The following is a 22,409-nucleotide window of genomic DNA, read 5'->3' as shown; positions in this document are numbered from 1 at the left end:
TATTTGTTGATAATCTACTGTGATTAGCTGTAAGTGTTGCACATTTTGACCTCTGGGGGTCCCCCATACATCATTATGAGAAATGATGTAGGAATGCACATTACTTGAATGTTTTCAAATGGAAATAAAAATAAATTTATCAACTGTTAGCTGTCATAGTCTACTTATGTTGATATGAATATGAATATTTGAACCATCTTTCCTCCAGATACTGTGCAGTGTGCAGACTGTTAGTGTATTATTTACCTGGTAACTCAAGCCACATCTGATTGGAAGTTCCTTTCCCTGTACTGCCACCCTAGCAGCTGTCTGATTGACCAGGTAACTTATTGGGGCCTCGGTCATGTTTTTTATGACATCATATACATCTGCTCTCACACCTGACTCTTTCCTAAAAAGGGCAGCAAGGTTGTTTTAGGTAATGTATTGCAAAACATGAGCTTCATAGTCACCTCACAATGTTACAGTGATACTTGGATATTGTACAGTACATGCAACATCACAAAGATGAAAACATGTTGTTTCTCTGAGTTCATGAAGAGAATATGACTGAATGAAAATAAACACACAAACTGTTTAACTGCAGAATAAGTACTTTGCCCACCACTGTGTACTGTACATGACATCAACCTATGATTACCTGTTTGGGTTGTAGGAACGGATGACCGGCCTCTTTTTCCGTTTAGCCTTTGCTTTGGCAACAATGACAGACGTGATAGGTTGGCCGCTTGTGATCCGCTTGCCTCTCGGCCGATGCCACAGCTGGGCCTGACTTGTACAGGACAGCTGATCGCTCCCCCGCAGCCGGTCAACATAGTGGAATAGACCAATAATATGGGAGCAGTAACCCGGTTCCCTATGGATTCAATGATGATGTGATGTGTCAGATCAATGTCATGGAACTTCAGAGGTGTTCGTAAAAATGTAGCTTGTGTGTACGCTACCGCGCTACTTGGTCAATAAAAGAGCTAAGCTACTGAAAGCTATTTCATTCAGGAAATAGCGACACTACCACCACGCTACTGAGAAATGTAGTTAAACTAGTAACGCCGCTACTTGCGACGTTACTGCCCAACACTGGTAATTACCATAGCATATTTTACAAGTCACGTCAAGTTAGATTAATAAATTGAAAGTGATAGTAAACTAATACATTGAAATAAATCACACTTACCCTGCAGTGCATGAACAATGCTGATCCTCTATCTTGTTGTCTGAGATGGTGATGGCAACGAGATGCGGTTTATCACGTTTACATTGTGACCTGTAAATTTTTGCCTGGAGCTGAAGCTTTTCATCGACCTTCTCAACAATAAAATTATTGATATGACGTGTAAAACCTGTATGTGTTTTGAATGGGATGTCTTGGGAAGAAAGCTGGGACATTAGTGTTTTGTTGAGATGCTTCTTTTCATTGAAACACACAAATAAACCACAAATATCCGAAATGACCTATTGGACATTGTTAGGGAGGAATTTGTTGTGATGCCGGTGAAGAAGAAGTACCAGAATCCTGGATGTGTTATGCTGAAGGAGTTTATTCACTTGATCAAGGTGAACAGAAGAGTCGTCAACACAGCATAAGTGCGTGAGGCCACCTTAATTCTAAGGGTCAAACAATAAAGCTCAGATTCTTATACTAGAAAGGTGGACCGAGACAGCAAAGGGGAGTGTTAACATCCAATTGGCTATAGTGCATAAACATAAAGATAAGGATTCACACCAGCTAGTGTTGCCCAGTGACGGTGAGCATTATCAGACATAATAAAAATGGGGTCTGATTTAGGCCTACTCAAAATCCACTGACAAATAGCTGTTGTGATTTTAGTTTTCACATTATGTTTGGTTCAAGACGTCTGGTGGTGAGGACAGGAAGTAAATGGAAGGCAGTGGAGGTGGCAGAGTCACGCCTAAGGCAAAAGGCTCTGGTGGAGGCCTTGGCATCAGGAAGAGCGGGCTTGGGCTAACTCCCAAAGACCCAGGTCAGCAAGGCCTGTGCACTACTCCAGGAACAGGTTCAAGCAGGCCTGGAGGAAGACAGAGTGAGAAGGGCAGTGGGACTCAGGCAGCAGGCAGCATGGACACGATGGGAGAGCACATTGCAGCACAAAGTCACCTGGTCAAACATCATGCAGGCAGACTTCCATCACATCCGGTTCCTTGTGCATGCAGTCTACAAAGTCCTCCCAAACTCAGCAAACCTCCTGGGGGAAGAGTGAGACACCCTCCTTCCCCCTTTGCTATAGAAGAGCTCCTTAAAACACCTCCTCAGCAGGGTGTCAGATACAATATTAATTACTAATTCAGTTGTAAATCTGTCAGATATGATTATTTTACATGTTTTTTCTTCATCTTATTTTTCTTTTTAAAGAAAATCCTTATTTCATGGGCTGAGGCCTCAAAAGGCTCTCTGAATCTAAGCCCAGGCACAGCTGTGTCCATGAAATGTGAAAATCTATACTTTGTCGTAGGACTACAATAAAGACATCATTGGAAAGGTCTCCACCTGGGGAATAAAATATGTGGGTTTGGGGGTCGTACATGGCTCCTTCTTTGAACTATTGACCTTCGAACCCTGACTTCTGAGAATTTTTGAAGGGTTGTAATTCAGCACCAAAAGGAGCTACAGAAATGGGACAAAGTGTTCTAGAAAGCTTATGAACTCAGCTGTGTGACTATACATAGTGGATATAGTAAGCAAGTGGAGGTACTGCCCAAAATGGGAAACGTATATTTTCACCCACTTTTATTATATACACTTATATTCTGTTCAATCAAAATGTGTTTTCCACTCCCCTAAAACCCCCGTAATGGATTTATTTTATTATTTATAACCACCTATTCCAGGAAATCAATAATCGTTGTAGAAACTACAAATCCCATGAGCTGCGACGCGTGGCTTGATACAAAGTCACCTGATATTTGTATTTTTTTCCGGTTTTCAAACGTATGTAAAAACAGGGTTTTAAAAAGACACATATACTGATGACATCGAATATCTAGTAAAGCCGAACTAGCGATGACAGTGCCTATATGTAAAGAAAAGGGTAAATAGGGTTTATTTAAGATGTGTTTAGAACCGCGCAATGCAGATTTACGCCAAATAGCAATGGAGGCGGGTTCTTCCGCTGTATAAAACAGAAGATCTAGGGTTAGCATTGCTTTACATACTGAATACATAACATATTTACTTAAGTCGAACTTGTAATGGCAGTAATTATAGTTGGGTTAAGTTAAGAAATGACACACAACACTGCATTTGAGTCATTTATTTGAAAATATGTCAGGCTAGCTTTGCTGCAGCATGGTTGACCGAAACCGAACGCAGCCAATCTACGGGGGACAGCTCATAGCAGGAATCGAATGAGTCCAACTACGTCACAAAGCTTTCTGCCGATCTCATAAGACTTCTTTTAATAATACAGCTCAAAATGCACGTCTGTACCAGGTTTAACGAATGCATTGAATAATATGGCATTTGTAGCATTCACTTTGAGGATGTGAGTTGTATTTTCACACTAATCCATCCATCCAGTCTGCGCACGTACACCCAAACTTCCTCTGGCGCTTCCGGGAGGATCCAAAGGGGCGTGTCCTGGGTCTTCCCCGGGGTCTCTCCTGGCGGGGATTATCATTATTATTATCATCATCAATAATAATTTAATAAAAGGATTATTATCATTATCATATCATTATTAGACAACAACAATAATAAAATATACACTATTCTATCATCTGTCATTACCACAAGTGGACTTAAGACACAACAGACACAGTAGCAGTGGGTTTGCCTTTTTTTTTTTTTTTTCTTTTTTATGAAGCTGAAATCTTGATGTCATGGTTTATGAACCATGAACAATGCATGTCAGCAGAACCCCACCCCCTTACTATTCTCAGCTATCCACACACAGATATTGATGAAGTAAAATACATTCACTTGCAACAGTTTTGAGGTACTTCCATGACACCTATACTTTCACTTTCCCAACATTGACAAATTTGTACATGTCACTATACTAACACTGGAATTCAATATCAATCAGAATCCTGTCTGTTTTAATCCAGTGTCATCTGTCTAAAATTCTTCTTCTGAACTGCTATTGTCCTTTTGACTCTCCTATTCCTCTTTTTCTTCCCCCTCTTCTTCTCCCTCCTCTTCTTCTGCGTCCTCTTTTTCTTCCTCAAATGGACTGAAAGAGGAGCTTGCATCCACAAGGGCATAGGTGCTGGTGACACTGCTCAGTTTCTCATGAAGAAAGTGCCGCTTGTGAAGAAGAAAGCAGTGTAGTCCCCTGTATCCCTCTTCAGTCATATCTGGGGATGACACTAAAATGAAAAGAACATTTTGATAAATAAGGCAGCTTATATTGATCAACGAAGTCTGGATCATGCATTTTGAACATGTTACTGGATTTGTGACAAAAAAAAGGGTGTTTAGATTTGATGAAACTGCAATAATTACATGACACTAGTGTGATAGTGTCATTACATGTCACTACATGCCATTTTACTGCTCAGTGGCACTGATTTATCATTGCATAGTATTGCGTCATTGGCAGAGATGTTCACAAGTCTTTTTGGGAAGTCCAATCAAGCGTAAAGTCTCTAAAAAATAAAAGTCTCCTGTCTCTTCTGGTTGTAATGACCCTTATATCATCTGCTGCTATCCGATCTGCTAAGAATACTGCACAGCTATATCTAAGAAATTCAAAGCATTTACTGTATTGTCATCATCATCACCCCTTTATCTATTAGCATACAGTATAGATTAGTTGTTTAGCATATGATCACTTTAAACAGGGTATTGCAAAGTGGTAAATATAACAATATATGCAAAGTAAATATAACGAAAAGACACAATGCTCTGGGGAAAAAACAAACAAACAAAAAAACAGCCGGTTCACCTATCACACCTGTCACTCTGCTGTTACTCTCTCTACAGCCTCTGTTTGGCTGTACTTTGTATAAAAGGAGTTCAATATATGAAGATCTAAGCTCCATCTGAATACAGATCATGTGGCGCTGCTCAGCTGTAGCAGTGTGTTTTATAATGGCCAAAATCGGCACAAGCCAAGAAAATAATGACTGTTCATGAGTCCAAAAACACAAGTCCAACTCAAGTCTGAAGTCACTGTGTGTGCAACTTAAGTGCAACTCGAACTCGGTCATTGGGTTTAGAAAGATGTCAAAGTCACTGAGAATGCATCCTCCTTTTAGTAAGGGGAGATTGTGTGGAACCTACCGTGGTTCTTGATGTCCTGGTCAACCTGGCGAAGGAGGTTATTAAGTTTGCCCAAAGCCTTTCTCAAATATTGGCAATGCTGGGCCATCTCTTTCACAATGATAAGCCTCTCCTCTTCCATTCGCCTAACCAGCATGACCTGGTCAAAAAGTCGCCTCTTTAAGCGTAGACTCACCACTGTTTTGGAAAAGAGAACAGATATGAAACCATCAAAGCATTTTACTACGTACAACAGTTCAGTCAGACAACTCTGGAATGAGTACAAATCATTTGTTGAGCGTAAGCATGGTAAGCTGAAGCACAGCATAGGTATCCTTGAGCATGGCTGCAGCAGGTCTGGTGTCAGGCTCTGTCTCAGTAATTCGTTCCCTGAATGATCTGCTTCGGCAGACATTACAGGCAATAAAGCAGACCCCCGCAGGGAATCATAGAGACAGAGCCCACAAGGCAAGGCAAGGCAAGGCAAGTTTATTTGTATAGCACAATTCAGACACAAGGCAACTCAAGGCAACACAGATGGATGCTGGGCAGGAGGTGGGTTTGCAAAACCTCATGGGCGGCAGCGAGATGTAAGTAGTAGCCGCAGAGCAGCGGCAGCATAGCCAGGGATGAGCAGGTGAGCTGGGGGGTTTAAATAACCCGCTTCTATTTGGATGAGGAGAGCAGGTGACTGATCAGCTGATCAGGATGGGCGCAGCTTGACTTGTCTGCCTGAACTAGCTTCGCATTATTTGAATTCTATGAATTTCAAAATCACAAAAAACACTTGCTTACCATCTCCTTGCGCATCCCAAGGCAGAATGACATTGTCAGAGAGACTGCACACTGCTTCAGTGTCAATTTTTGGCTCAAATGCAGGTTCAGCATTGTAGTGCATGATTGTGTCTTTCAGTTTTTTCTTGACCTCAGCTAGTCTCCTCCTTTTTCGCTGCCTCGTTTTGTTGCTGTCTGTTTGATTAAAAGAAATATTAGGAAAAGAACAAAACAGCATTAGCTGTTGAGTGATGTAATACTTCATACCATTTTGTCGATAGAGATCATTTTTCTTCTTTCTTATGGAATAAATTATGTCCTCTATCTCCCTCTGGAGCTCCTCCTGGCTACTGTCAGCACTACATGTAGGTCTCTCTTGAAAAATAGAAACAAGGCAAGATGTAAAACGTCATGTAATCAAATATCACAAGACCTATCATACTGACACACCACCACCAACCACATTACACACCAGAGGACGCCCTCTGCTTCACATCCTCCACCCACTGCTCTGTGTCCTCCAGAGATATGTTCAGCTCCTGTTTGAGATGTTGGAGGTTGGCTCCTTCTACATCTGCTCTCTGTGTGGCCTAGAGATGAATACAAGAGCCCAAGGTGTAATCTCTCAACATACAGCTGTTAACAATTAATTGACAATAAATCAAATTAATAAACAACCATTACTTACAAACAATATTGTATTCCTACATGGTCATTGGTGATCTACCCACCGCCTCCATTATTATTTTTGGTTAGATATTTAAGGGCTGTTAGATTTTGCCCAAAAATAAAATCTCGATTTTCTTCTCTCAAAAAACGATTTCCGATAACGATTTTTGGGGGAAATGACAAACTATTTTATGTGTGCTGTGTCTTTTGATATGACGACCCCGCTCACCCAACTGAAGAACTCAGCTGTAAAGGGAAAAGACCTAAACTGAGTCGAGCAGAACAGAGCTGTAACTGTGTAGTGGAAAAGGGCCACTAGTCTTTCTGGCAAAAAAGTCCTCACTGTGCCTTATCAAACGTTGACATATTTGTTTTGAGTGTGTAGGGAGAGCGTGATGGGCGGAAGGAGGCGGAAGTCACCACGGTACCCCAGCGCAGCCCAGATAGATGAATGGGGGCTGTACTGTATTCCCTAGTTAGATTTAAAAAATATTTTTTTCGATATCACATTTTTAACATGGTCCTAACTAAATAATTGTGATTATGATTTAAACCAATCAAACAGGCCTATTAGAACACCTGACAAGCACCAGAAAAAGAGGGAAAGAGAGGAAGATTGAAATGCAACAAAGAGCCACAGGTGGGAATCAGACCAAGGGCTGTTGCTGAGGATTCAGCCTCAGTACTTGGGTTTCACACTCTGCATAAATGGTGCCCTATTTCAACATACAACATAGACCCACAGACTTCTTACTTTGACAAATCTCTTGGCCAGTGTCTTGTGGAGACTCTCATGTTTCCGATTGTTCCATGCCATGGCAAGGACCGTAATCATGTCAGCTCTGCCTGCAAAAAACAAACAAACAAAAAACCTCCCAGAAATTATGCAAACGTAAAATTAAAATACATTTTATCATGTGATGCTATTTCCAAGCATATATTTTGCTTTTACCAACCTGACTTAGTCATATATTTAGTGGTGAGAGCTGCTCTTGACAGGAAGTTGTTTACTTGTTCGACTTCCTCACTAATTGTGTTTCCTGCGCCCTCCTGGTTTCTCCCCCCCCCCACCTCACCTATTCCAAAAACAGACAATAAGATTAAGACATTTGTATTAGAGTCATGCTTTCACATCCAACCTATTTGTTTAAGTTCCTAGTATGTTTGCTTTGTTAATGTGGTTCACTGGAGATGCCAACTGAGCTCTAGTACAGATTAAAAGACCAACATTGAGACGAGATGGTTATCTTGGCCTTATACCAAATTGACTCTGATCTGGTTCATACTGCAAACGCAACTCTCCAGACTTCAAGAACATGTGAGCATGTTAGTGCTATTGTACATGCTTAATATTTCTTTTGCCCAGTCATCTGGGGGCAGCATGCCTTCCTTTACAAAGCATAAAACAGTGTAGGATTTTCAAAATGTTTCCTCAAAGTACATTCAGCATTATGATGCTATACTGTTCAGATAATCATCATGGTTATAAGCAAATTACAACTGTGCTTTTGACATAGGTTAGCAATGTCTTTGTCAGAGACGTATACACTAGTCGTGAAGACAAGGCCTTGTTCCTGTGTTTACTTTCTTGCTCCTGGACACACCTGACCTACACACGGGCATGATGTGCACACAGAACAGCACTTTAAAAGCATGTAGTGTATATCTCTGGTCCTACAGGAAACTTAATAAATGCATAACATGATTACATATAAAAATCTAAATTATTTTATGGATGTGAACTTACATATCTGAGCTTGAAGAGATAAAAATAAAGCTACAGTATATTTCTAGTGGAAGAGAAGAGGTAAGAGACTTAAAATCAGTGTTGTGATACAAACATTTAACTTGCCACTGTACCTCACATTTGCCAGTGTGAGCCTTGGCATGCATTACTGAGAGAAATGGCTTCATGTCTACAAGAGGCTGGAGCTCTGGCAACTTCTCTGCCATTTTTGTCAGGTATGGCCAATATCTGTAATAGAAAAAACAACACAGCATTTGAGGTTCATAATGGTAAGGACACAAAGCAGGACTTGGAGTGAAAAGGTTGGTATTGGTAGTGTTTTCAACTTGAATCTGTGTGTTCATACGTCTGATGAAATTTTTTTTCACCACAAAATGAGTGTGGTCTGACCAGTGTAACAGAGCTTTGATAACCCATGCAATAAGAACTCAGTAGTAATGGCCACACCTGCGGAAAATACAGAGTTATGATGAGGCAACGGTTGTGACTACCTGCAAGTGATGTCCATACAAAAGAACGTCGCGTTTACCTTTTCAGACAATTCTTTCTGCAAGAACAGTGGATATGCATATATTTCCCCACGGTAGTGGTTCAGGCCTTGTAGCAACGTTCCATGGCGGCACACAGCGATTTCGAGCCTCATCCACCTTTGCTCGTGATTTGTGGGATGTTTCTCTGGCTGCCGTAAATGTTGCCGGCCCACAATCATCATGACCAGTGCTCTGAAATTAGATACAATGTGTTACACGTAATACTGAGACAAAAATTAAAGAAGAATTAGGTGGTTAAAAACATCCTTACAACTGTCATCAGGCTTCGGATTTTGTCAACAAAGGCTGACACTTTAACATCCTCTGCAATAAAGAGTCCATCAAAGAGAGATGGTTCATCTGTCCTGGTACATTAGAAAAAAAAAAGTGTTTGACAACATAATCACACATCCACAAACATTATTACATATTGTCTCTAGAATTTGTGAAAATGACACACGAAGAGTTAAATGTACTGGCAGTGAGGTCCAGTATAGTCAATAGATCAATTACTAAAATGAGAAAGTGATTCCACCAACCCTTTGGACTTCTTATAATGGTAATGTTTCCTGTTACCATCTGCTGATATGGCCAGCATGTCTGGTGTGCATGCTGGACATACAAATGGCTCCACCTGGCACAGATCATCCTTCTTAAAATTGCAGACGGCAAATTCCTGAAAGGCTCTGTGGAAGGAATCACCACAAATGCTACCCATCTGGAGAGAAGGATGGTAGTATTCTGGTTAATACAAGACTTTGATATTTGGAATGTAAAAAAAAACTTGGAAAGAAAAACAGATGCACAGACATCAGAGCAACAGCACAGACGATTACGCAGTCAGTGTAGAACAATAAGATTCAAGGATCAAGGGCACACTGCAGATCTGTACGTTTTGAATCCCTCTCCGAGTGGCCCTATCCTGTGTGTCATTCCCCCCTCTCTGCCTCCCATTTCTTGTCTCTCTCTCTTTCTCAACTATTCTGTACATTAAAAGACAAAAAAGCCCTCCAAAAAACACTTTTAAAAAAAGATTTAAAAAAAAAAAGATTTATTCATAAACAGAGGTCTTACCCGTCCTTTGCTTTGGGATCTATGCTCAAGCATTCTCAGGAATGCTTGTTGGAACAATGCTGGGATAGCCAACTTCATCTCCTCAAATGATGTGAAGACATCGAACTTAAAAAGGAGTTGGCAGCTGGTGGTTGCTGGCCAGTATCGGCATCCAAGCAGGTCATTTAATCCTGGGGTCCACTTGTAGTTGCAAAGTGGGCAACACACACACTAAAAAATGTTGGGTTATTTTGGTAACCCAATTTATGGGTTGTTAGTGTTGGGTTAAATTGTTGGGTTATTTTTATAAAGAGTAACCCATTTTCTGGGTTATAGGGCTAATATTTTAACCCAATTTCTGGGTTTTCAAGGATATGCACCATTTTTGGGTTGTTTTTCAGAGAATAACCCGTTTTTTGGGTTAGAGGCTTGTTTTTTTTTTAATTAAAAAGTTATTTTTTTCTTGACGGGGAGTATTTTATGGAGTAATCCCATTAACATTATTTATAATCACACACCTTATGTACATGAAATGCGTCCTTTACCTTTTAAAGAGGTACTTAATACTTAAGCATGCTGTATATGAATACTGTGACCATACACAGCAATGTTGGTGGTAATAATAATAATAAAAGTGCTGAGCAGCTGCAGGGATAATTTTTTATTCCGAGTTAATTTCTGATTCACCCTCCGAAGCAGAAGGAGGCGCTAATGCGCATACTACAGTGATTCCTTACCGCTCTTTGAAAAAACACAGAAGAAGAAAAGTTTGAACGTTGCAGAGAGACGCTTGGCGGCTGGAAGCAACAGGAGTCAGAAAGCTTGACCTACGCGGTAGCAGTCAGGACTTACTGTAAGTTTTGAATGTTAATATTTATTCACTTTTACTTTTACGCCATGGATTGTAATAAAGTATTTTTACAGCAGAGGCAAAACTCCGCTAGCCACCATGGTGCTACCTAGCGAACCAATTACAATGAATGTAATAGTTAGCTGCCAGAACTAGCGAGCTAACATTAGCTAACCTAGGTTACAACTTGATTTCTCAGAGGAGCCAAGCTCACAAACAGTATATTTTGATATGAGATGAATGTATTTCCCATCATTGCATCTCTCTGTTCCAGTTTTTAGAAGTCAAGACAGAGTTAAGGAAGATAACTGAAGATATGATAAAGATAGTACCAGGTAACATTAATCCAATGAATGAATTCTTCTATCAACCGCCACTCCCGCCTCTGTAAATACATTTTTTTTCTCAGACAATGTTTTAGTTTGGAAAGTTAACCCTGAATCATATGACCTCCCACATACATATATCATTGTTTATTCTACTTGCCAGTTTGATCAAGGGAAAACTAAAACTAAACTAGCTGTAGTCTGTGATATTTGGGTGAGCTAATAGAAATTAACTTGTTATGTTAAGTAGTAAGTATAAGCAATTCTGTTTTAAAAGTTTTAGCTGGTGGTCTTAATTTTGTCATTTTTTTCTTTGCCTTTTAGGTTGCTGGTTCCAAAATGATCTGGACGTGTAAGTTGTGCATAGCTTCTTTCACCTCCAGAATACAGTTATTTAGACACCACAGGCTGCAGCACAGCCACTATTCCAGAATCAGCCCTCGTATATGTCTCTATACTGATTGCATTTGTACATTTCCCCTTCATTAGAAAGATGATGGAGACCACATTTTCCCACGCCGACAGACCATAGTGATGTCCTGCCAGTGAACGAGCTCATGGACCTCTGGCCTGCTCTCAAAATAGAATCTTAGGTAATATGGATCAGCTCTCTCTTTTAAAGTGAAAATTGTGATTCTTACTCATCTGGCCGCTTCATGAATGTGTGCTAGATCCTTCGAATTGAACTGTTTTTTTAAGTGTTGTTGCTGTATTCTCCTGCTGTTATTTCAATGTAGTTGTATGCAGAGTTCCAGCGGATTACGAATCAGCACCTGCCCAACACATTCTATGCTGAGCATGACCACCATCTTCCTCGACTGATGACCTTATTCAGACAGAAGGCATCAAAAACTGGGAATACAGCAGATTCTCTGGCTGAAATTTTAAAGTCCACAATGAACAGGTAAATAGATTATTACACATTTCATAGGTTGAACCATCACAACATTGAACAGGTTCAATGATTCAAATGAGCTTTGTGAATTTTGCAATTAGTCCACTTTGTGTTTGCCATTTGTCTGATTGCATTAAAGATGTGAACAGGGTATTTGTGGACATATGTTCTGATTTGACTGTTTAAAGGAGACATATTATGCAAAACTCACTTTTTCGTTGCTTTAGTGTGTGTATTTGCATATCCGGAGTGCCTCCCCACCCCTTAAAAATGATTTTTGACCACTAAGTCAATGTTTTGTAAACGGACGCAGTCAGGAAATGTGTCTCTAAAGGAGCCAGTTGGATTTCACCCGCGCTGTTACGTAACAGAGCGGGTGATTTGAATACTCCCACCCTCATGCTGGATATCTCCTCCCACATTACGCCGGCTACCTGAACGATGATCCGCCATTTTCTCGCCTCACTCGTACGCGACAGCCTGACCGCTACCATGTACAACCCGAAAGCCAAGCACTCCTGCTATGTCATGAGATGCATGGATACTCATGTTGCCCTTCATCGCTTCCCTACCAAAGAGGATATCAGAGCGAAGTGGCTAAATTTTATTTTTCAGGGAAACATCCCAGCTTCAGTGAGCAAAAGTGTTTTTGACTGTGCCAGTCACTTCACGCCGGACTGTTTCAGCAACCAGGGTCAGTATAAAGCTGGACTGGCAACGAGATTGTTCCTAGAAGATGGATCCATACCCACTGTCCGTGTAAGTATTTAAAAAAAACAGTGTAGTGTGGATTTTTATATTCTCTATGCTTTATGATATTCAGATGACAAACAGTCTATTATGCACACAGAGAGTGGAAAGTTACAAAAGCAAAAGTGAAGCAGAGGAGTAAGACACAAATATGCGTCCTTGAGCACAGGGGATGGTACGACAGGGGGGGGAAGCAAAACACCCCCAACCAGGATATGAAGCAAAGTGTGAATGCACCCATTTATGGCTTAAAACACCCCCTACCCTAAAAACACCCCCAACCAAACAACAAGATGTGGAGCAAACTGTAAAATGTATCTAAATATGGTTATGCTTTATGAAATGTAACGCCCCTTTGATTGCAATAAAACGAGCCTGCAAACAACGGAAAACTCGGAACTCTTGGGGTACAGCTGCAGGAGCAGGTCACGTGATCTGTATTGAGCTGTTGAGTTCTCCCTCTTGCAACAGGCGGAAGTTAATTTTGACTCTGTGTGATCATTCAGTCTTCTCTCCCTCCAGTGTTTACAGAGTTGAGGTCCTGAGGATTCGGGGTGACAATTCTGGTCACAACAATTTTGGGGGCTCGTCCGGGATCAACTCCAAGTTGACAAAAGCGGACCTCATCACGTGATTTGAGAAACGAAAGACCGATACGAACGGACGAGGGACACAAGCCGGCATACTTAAGGTAAGCAGATCTTTATTCTGCATTGGCATAGAACTAAATTATTGTGTCCTAAATCCTAGTAGTTAAAGTCTGCAAATTTAGTGGGGGACGAGGTGAATGATTACACTATGATATATAGAGTGAGTGAATGAACTTAAGAATAAGGAAGTGTGTGTAAATCCTGAGAGTGGCGACTCCCACAGTTCTCTGACGAGGGGCTGTTAAAACAGCAGGGCTGTACAGCTGGGTTTGAGTCCCGGGGGCTGAGGATCCCCAAATGCTAAATCAAGGAAAGCTAGAAAAAAGAAAAGGCAAGATCAGGCAAAACACATGGTGTGAATGTTGAGTGACTGAAAACTGAAACACGATCGCACTATCTAGGTGGTCGCTGCAGTAAGTGGACGGAATCTCAAATTACAGATATATAAAGTTTTGGTGTCAGTTGTGAAGATTAGATTCACAGCAAGGACTGGATACCAGGGACATAGCGTGCCATAGTTTCCAGTCGGCCAGAACTTGGGATAGGAACACAAACACATATGTAATAAATAACTGCGAGTTATCTCAAGCCCCGGAGATAACGAGACCAGAAGAAATAACTGTGAGCTGTTTTAACATTTGGAGACTTCAAGATCGAATGACATCCCACGTGAGTTGTCTCTAAATGCTCTGAAGCAGCAAGAACAGAGAAGATAAGTCCTGTGAGTCAAAGCATTCCTTTCCAGAACACGAGAAAACACACACAGAGTAGCAAGACCAGTGAAATAAATGTGAGCTACTCAGAATAAAAGTTAGCAAGACCAGTGAAATAAATGTGAGCTAACAGGCTTAGCAAGACCAGTGAAATAAATGTGAGCAGGCCAGGGACTAGCAAGACCATAGCGCTACTGTGAGCAGTCCATAATTAGAGGGTAATGAATGAATGTGTATGTGTGTGAATGTCAGAGCAAAAGTGAACTGAAGCAGCAGCACTGTTGAAACCTAACGGTGTTAACATACGCAGTGGCCTGTTGAAGTAAGTCACTCAAACTCTGAATTGAGGAAGTAACATCTTGTAGTACGGAGAGGAACAAAACTTGTAGTACACCGCCAACTGAAATAACTGAGAAAAAACAATGGACGGCGAGTTTGACAGAGAAATAGATGATGACGGGTGGGGACCGATTACGGGACTTAGGACTGTCGAGGAGCAGGTGTTGGCTCTCAATAAAGTGATAGATCGAACACACGAACCCCGGTCAGCGGCAGAAGAAAAATCTAAGCTAAAAGCAGCAGTGATAAAATTGATGCAGGAGAAAAAGAGAAGCATGCAAGGTCAAGGTAACTTAAAGGCTGAGTTTTGGAAAAAAGAAGAGGAAGCCAAGCAAAGGGAGGAGAAAGAGATAGAGGAAGGGAAAACATGCGGACTCATAAATAAGGGAAAGCATAAGAAAGCACAGGCAAAAGCCAGTGAGGAGAGAGCTCAATGGAGCAAATGGGCTATGTGGTGGCAGGGAGTAAAACACCTCATGACTGAAGAGTCCAAAAAACAAAAAATAGACAACCCCCCTGTTCCAAATCCCCCACCGTACTCGACTGCATGTCCAAGTGCTCCGCTTACTAAACCTACACCGGGTATATATCCCTCACTGCAGATAACATCAGGGAAAATCTATATAGATAACGCCCAAGATAGTGACTGGACAGAATCACGTAGCAGTATAAGCGTTACGGCAGCTTCAGAAATAACATCTCACGCACCGCTTCCCACACCCCAAAGGCAGGACACTGCTCAGAAGCAGACAAATCATATTGAGCCAGAGCCGTTTTTATTAAGGGGACAGAGAGACGGAACAAATCAGGAAGTGCAGTTAGGCCTTTCTGAGGCGGATTTGATAAAATGGATGTGGCCGAAAGAAAAGGAGGGAGCAAAGACACCAGAAGGGGCCTGCGGGCCCGATATAGATAGGTGGGTGCAGGGAGCACAGGGAGGAAAAGACAAATCAGAAGAAAGAAAGAGACTACTTAGAGAAAAATTGACACAGATACAATTGCAGGAGGAAAAAGAAAAAATAGTCGAAGACAAAATTGCCCGATTCCTACATGAAAGGGAAGACAGAGAAGGGGAGATTGAAATGTCAGCAAAAGGCAGGTGGGAATCAGGACCCTATAGGGACGAGGAAGCTGAGGTGGCAATGCATGCGAGGGGAGTATGGGGCGAAGATAACGACGGAAAAGCGTTAGAACAGCTAGAACAAGAGATCGAAGAGTCACACCGGGTTATGAAGGAACTGACCGAAAAGGCCCGCATGCAAACTAGGTCTCAGACAGGACATTCATCTAGACCACCTATCCGATATCAACTCCCACTGATACAGGCAGGTTCGAGCAATACTATGCAGTACCGTCCATTCCCCATAGGTGATGTCCAAGCCTTAGTGGATAAACTACCCCCCGTGGCAGAAGGAGGGTCCTTATGGTTGAGTCAGCTAGATAAATTGACAGCTGGCCAAAAGCTCGCGTTAGGAGATTTCAGGGCAGTAATAAGTAGATGCCTTACAGGGTCCGATGTACGGGACCTTGAGGAAGATGCAGGCACAAATAAAGACAGAGATGATATCCCTTTTACTACTGTTAGCACAAAAATGGGTCAGGCCATGAGGGTTAAATATCCTCTTCCTAGTGCCGCTGCAGTACCAAAGCTAAAATGGGACACAAAACAAAGCCCGCGTGAGTATTTAGACCATAGTAAGGACATGTGGATCAAACAAACCGGGTGCCACCCCGGAAAAGAAGGCGTACAGAGAGAGTGGTATAGGGCGGCCGTCTCAAAGGGTGTTCCAGAGGAGGCGAGAAAAGCCATGGAAAATAACCCTGACATGGCAGGTTGCGATTCCACAGTGTGGGACCGCCACCTCATACATCATTTGTTGCGAGCTCAGGATAAAGTAGAGGATGAGAGTCAAACAGTAAAAGACCTGCAGGCTCAATTACTGAAAATACAGCTGGCAGAGGCCAGGCAAAAAGCCAACGATAAGAAAAAGCCTGATAAAAAAGTGCTGGTAGCTACACAGGGCGCTGTAGGAACCCCAGATCTTTACCCAACACCACCCTGGGTCCAGCCACCTCCTTATCAAAATCAAAACCAACAGCAGAGGCCCACGCGGGGGTATGGTAGGGGCAGAGGCTCATGGGGAGGCGGGCGTGGAAGGGGCGGTCCACCTAGGGGAGGACAAGGGAGAGGTCGTTGCTACTATTGTGAGGAGACAGGACACTGGGTGAGAGATTGTCCACACATTGGAGAGCAGAAACCTCCACAGCCTCGCGGGCAGAGTGCTCCGGCTGCACGCCAGCTTCCCGCGTTCGGATGGGAACGCTGGGACGGAGAGGCGCACCAACAACAATAGCACACCCCACGGAGAGGCTCCGACAGCAGCAATCCGGCAGACCCGATGCTGTCGATAAAGGTCGACACAGACGTGCTCCCTTTCCTAGTGGATACGGGTGCTACCTGTTCCACACTTATTCAGGCACCACCTGACAAACTCTCGAAACAGCGCATTACGGTCATGGGCTTCTCTGGGGAAAAACAAACTCTGCCAATTACTATTCCACTAACGACTCAAATTGGGGGGCAAACACTGATGCACAGTTTTGTCCACTCCCCCACCGTCCCTGCGAATTTGTTGGGGAGGGACCTCCTCATCAAACTGGGAGCCTTCATTTTGTGTAGCCCGGACGGGCTCGCAGTGACTTTACCAGACCATACCACCTTACACTGCTCAGGCACTCCCTCCGGAGGTCAATATTTGATGGCTCCCGTCGAAGAAGCATGCGCGGACATATACTGGGGCATGATAAAGCCAGAGACCCCCGACACATCTGGCATCCTCTCTGCGTACCTGCAGTGGAAGCCCTTGATAGCCCAAATCGAACCGTTTGTCTCTCCCCCCGACCCTCCGCATGTGACTCTGTTTTATGATAGACAACAAACTGATTGGTATCAGGAGAAATTCAGGGATCAACTTGAAGGGGTGTGTTGGGATGTACATAGTCAAAACATTTACGTTGCACCAGAAGGGGTGGCTGCGGGTGTTGATTTGGCTCCTGAACAGTTGCAGTGGTACATGATGGAGGACGAAGCTGCCCCTCATGTTTCGCTGGCTGTACATCCTCAGCATCAGGCTAAAGAATTAGGTGGGATGGTAAAAAGGGCATTAAGTGTCTCGGATTGGAGACATACTGAAATTCCGCAGGTTTTATTCTCTGACTCTACGCGCACCTATAAAATCTTGACAAACAGCTCAGATATAGCGACGTTACAACATGATCAAATTACTCGCTCGCACGGCAGAGAAAAAACGGATCACTACCTGGCACAGGAAATTCTTTCCTCACTGCCTGACCACTTGTGGGCCGAGGGTCCCACGGACGTGGGGCTCACTAATTGTACCCCAGTAACATTTAAAGTGAAAACTGATTCGCCGCTATGGATAAGACAATATCCGCATAAACCTCAGGCAGAGGCAGGCATAGCAGACACAATCGAAGGATTGTTACAAGCCGGTGTATTAGAGCAATCATACTCCTCTTGGAACACCCCTATTTTACCAGTAGAGAAGAAAGGTACAGGGAAATATCGAATGGCACATGACTTAAGGTGTATTAATGACATTCTCCTTACGCCCACGGTGCCAGTGCCTAACCCCTATGTGGCTCTGGCTAACCTCGATCCATCACAAACATGGTTTTCATGCATTGACTTAGCCAACGCGTTTTTCTGTCTACCACTCGCTGAAGAATGCCGTGACATTTTCTCTTTTACATATCAAGGCAGGCAGTTGCGATATACCAGACTCCCACAGGGTTTCGCCCTTTCCCCAGGTATCTTTAACCAGGTACTCAAGGATGTGCTAAAAGATTGTGCGCTACCAGAGAACACCACTCTGGTCCAATACGTTGATGATTTATTGATCGCCGCGCCCTCCGCCGCCCTTTGTCTAGCTGCCACCAAAACTATCCTTGAACATTTGGCCAAAACAGGGTTCAAAGTCAGCAAATCAAAATTACAAATTGCTCGTAAACAGGTCTCATTTCTGGGAAGAATGGTATCACAAAAGGGGGTGGGCTTGTCTCCAGCGCATCGATCAACGATCTTACATCACCCCAAACCTGAGAAGGTAAAAGACGTATTATCATTTCTTGGCTTGACAGGCTACAGTAGAAACTTCGTGGCAAACTACACGGGATTGACTCAACCACTCCGGCAGCTGGTCAGGGATCAGGGCATGCGAAATCTTTCGGCTAAAGTAGAATGGACACAACTGGCGGAAAAAGCCTTTATCGAACTAAAACAATCCCTTGCAACCGCTGCTGAACTTGCAACACCCGATTACAAACAGCCATTTTTTCTTGATGTCTCTGGAACAGAAGGATGCATAAATGGCATCCTGTTCCAGAGAAAAGGGGGAGAGAGAGTGATTCTCATGTTTGTGAGCATAATGCTAGATAACATGGAAAGAAGGCATCCTCCTTGCACGCAACATGCGGCAGGGATAGCAAAAATCATCCAAAAAACTGCGCACATCGTCATGGGGCACCAGCTTAAAATCCTGACAACACACAGTGTAGTAGCGTATGTTAACTCAGAAACTTTTACGCTGACCACACTGAGACAGAGACGACTAAGTAAAATCTTAGAAGCACCAAACATCACCTTCACACACGAGGGGATAAACATGGCAGACCAGATAGGTGCAGGAGAACCACACCTATGTGTAGAAAGAGCAGCAAAAGATGAAAAGGTTAGAACAGACCTACAGGCCAGCCCGATAGAAGGAGCTAGAGATCTTTTCACAGACGGATGTTGTTTCCGACACGAACAAGATGGACTCCGCGCTGCATACGCAGTAGTAGAAGATCAGGGCAAAGAGACAGTTGTCTTAAAAGCAGAGAGACTTGAAGGAACACAATCCGCCCAAAGAGCAGAAGTAGTGGCTGTAATTGAGGCTCTAAAAATAGCACAAGAACAGGAAGTAAACATCTACACAGACTCAGCCTATGCCACTGGAGCAGTCCATGTGGAATTAGGACAGTGGCTCAGAGCAGGATTCATAACAGCTGGAGACAAACCAATCAAACATGAGACCGAAATGAAAGAACTAGCAGAAGCATTATTGTTACCAAAGAAAGTAGCAATCATCAAGTGCAAAGGGCACAGCACAGGGAAAGACAAAATAGCCAGAGGGAACAATGCAGCTGATCAGACAGCGAAACAAGCAGCAGGGTACGTAGAAAGAGCCATACTACTATGCTCCGAGACAGAGACCGGACCCCCGATCGACCTAAAAAGACTAGTTGACTTACAGACCAAAGCCTCTCCACAGGAGAAAACTCTGTGGAAAGCACGAGGGGCGACTGAAGTAGATGGACTATGGCGTGGTCCAGACGGCAGACCACTTTTACCTCCTGAAATTAGACAGACAGCTATGGAAGAAGCACATGGGATAGGCCACGTAGGAGTCGCTCAGATGATGAGGAACCTGAACCACTGGTGGCATCCGTACATGAAAGACATGGCTCAATACCTGACTAAAACGTGTGAACAGTGTACACAGTTTAATGTGAAACCAACAATAAAGCCAGAACCAGGACGATACCCTTTACAGACCAACCCAGGAAAAGAGATCATAATAGACTATACTGACATGATCCAGACAGTTCGAGGGTATCGATACATATTGATGTGTGTGGATGCATACACAGGGTGGCCGGAAGCATGGCCAGCAAAGAGGGAGGACAGCCAGACTGTGATTAAAAGTCTGATTAACCATTACATCCCTAGACACGGGTTCCCTGAGAAAATTAGATCTGACAATGGAACACATTTCAAAAATAAAGACCTCCAGCAGGTGGAGGCAATGCTGGGTTTAAAACATGGGTTTGGGACAGTGTATCATCCACAGTCCCAGGGAAAAGTGGAAAGGATGAATCAATCAGTCAAAACCAAATTGGCAAAAATCTGTGCACAGACCAAACTCAATTGGGTAGATGCCCTACCACTAGCCCTAATGTCAATACGTAGCTCGGTAAATACCTCGACAGGTTTTACTCCCCACGAGCTACAAACAGGGAGAGCTTTCCCAGGACCAAGCTCTAAACTTCCTCTAACAGAAGAGGAGGGACAAACAATGACTAAAAGAGCGTATTATAACGAACTGCATAGTTTGGTGTCACATTTCTCCAAACAGGTCCAGAGCCAACGCACGGAGGAGAGTGGACACACATCCCCAGAGGTGGGGTGGGTGTTACTGAGAGTAATCAAAAGAAAGTGGACGGAGCCTAGGTGGACAGGTCCGTTCCAGATCACCGAGAGAACAACACACGCCGTCCGCCTTAAAGGAAAGGGGGACACCTGGTTCCACTGGAGCCAGTGCGCAGCAGCAGAGGAGCCACAACGTACTGTGGCCGACATACACAGAAACCTCCAGGAGCAGAACGCTGAGTCGGCTGACTCAGTAGAAGGTCCTGCCAAGAAAGGGGCAGAATAATCCCCTGCAGTGACCAAAGACTCCAGGGTAGTCTACCCCTGGAGTCTGAAGAACGAAGAAACCCCGGCTGGGAGGAGGTGAAATAGCGCTCCTCTCCTACATGTAGTGTGCCAAACTACCACCAAAAAACAGGGCTTTTTTGTTTATTCTTTTTATTTTTTTTTATTTTTTATTTGAGTGTGATTGAGTGTATGTTTTGAACCTTTAGGTCGTCGTCTTAGGTGGGATGAAGGATCTCACTGTTTTCATTCTTGTCTTATGTTGGTTAGCTATTTTAGGAGCATTTGCTTGGGCTTTGACCAAACTAGCTCTTACAGGAACCACATGCATGTGAATCATAATCACAACAGCTATCGCTCCTCACTCACAAGATTCCACTCGCATGGTGCCGCTTCTGACCGATAAATCTCCAGACTCAGATGAAGAAGATGTTGCTGACCGTTTTTAGCTTAACTATGCTATTTTTTACTCGCTGATTTATACTGTATCCATACTTCTTGCTGTTTTTATATCAAGTGTGTGTTTGTTTTGAATTTTATTGGTGTTGAACTCTATATATGAGTTCAAAAGGGGGAATTGTGGATTTTTATATTCTCTATGCTTTATGATATTCAGATGACAAACAGTCTATTATGCACACAGAGAGTGGAAAGTTACAAAAGCAAAAGTGAAGCAGAGGAGTAAGACACAAATATGCGTCCTTGAGCACAGGGGATGGTACGACAGGGGGGGGAAGCAAAACACCCCCAACCAGGATATGAAGCAAAGTGTGAATGCACCCATTTATGGCTTAAAACACCCCCTACCCTAAAAACACCCCCAACCAAACAACAAGATGTGGAGCAAACTGTAAAATGTATCTAAATATGGTTATGCTTTATGAAATGTAACGCCCCTTTGATTGCAATAAAACGAGCCTGCAAACAACGGAAAACTCGGAACTCTTGGGGTACAGCTGCAGGAGCAGGTCACGTGATCTGTATTGAGCTGTTGAGTTCTCCCTCTTGCAACAGGCGGAAGTTAATTTTGACTCTGTGTGATCATTCAGTCTTCTCTCCCTCCAGTGTTTACAGAGTTGAGGTCCTGAGGATTCGGGGTGACAATTCTGGTCACAACAGTAGTTTGTGTTACTTTGGCCGTTTAGCACATGAGCTAACGCTAACCGTCGATGTAGATATGAGGCTGAACTAACGTTAAGTTGCAACGTTGGGCTTACTGGTCATATGATTCACTGTAATGTTAATCAGCAGTCTTTTAAAACATGGCACTGAATTGAGAAAATGAATTAGGATATTCATATATGATCGCTTCTAATCAGCCGGTGAACAACTGCTCGGCCGTGAACATGCTAGCTAGCTAGCTGGCTAGCATGTTCAAGGCCGAGCAGCTAGCTAG

General features: G+C 43.1%; 1 protein-coding gene and 1 long non-coding RNA gene across 3 annotated transcripts; both read left to right on the top strand.

Annotated features, from left to right (window-relative positions):
- Positions 1–10,596: 10,596 nt before the first annotated feature.
- LOC115594581 (uncharacterized) lies at positions 10,597–12,160 on the top strand. Of its 2 annotated transcripts, XR_003986519.1 has the most exons (5): positions 10,597–10,847; positions 11,119–11,179; positions 11,495–11,522; positions 11,660–11,763; positions 11,908–12,160. It is a non-coding gene; the product is annotated as an uncharacterized LOC115594581 (long non-coding RNA). The 2 variants fall into 2 exon arrangements; XR_003986520.1 differs by lacking the exon at positions 11,119–11,179 and having other exon boundaries at positions 10,605–10,847.
- A 4,651-nt stretch (positions 12,161–16,811) lies between these two features.
- LOC115594668 (uncharacterized) lies at positions 16,812–22,038 on the top strand. The gene has a single exon (XM_030438867.1). It carries the CDS (start codon positions 16,917–16,919, stop codon positions 21,012–21,014), a length of 4,098 nt encoding a protein of 1,365 aa, XP_030294727.1. The 5' UTR covers positions 16,812–16,916; the 3' UTR covers positions 21,015–22,038.
- Positions 22,039–22,409: the final 371 nt, after the last annotated feature.

This window comes from Sparus aurata, chromosome 13 (assembly GCF_900880675.1).
Source record: "Sparus aurata chromosome 13, fSpaAur1.1, whole genome shotgun sequence".
Taxonomy (NCBI): domain Eukaryota; kingdom Metazoa; phylum Chordata; class Actinopteri; order Spariformes; family Sparidae; genus Sparus; species Sparus aurata.
The sequence above is the reverse complement of the archived record's forward strand: the minus strand, read 5'-3'. Positions and strand labels throughout refer to the sequence as shown.

Excerpts from the sequence above, each read along its gene's own strand:
- LOC115594668 (XM_030438867.1), top strand. The coding sequence starts at position 16,917 with ATGCTGTCGATAAAGGTCGACACAGACGTGCTCCCTTTCCTAGTGGAT.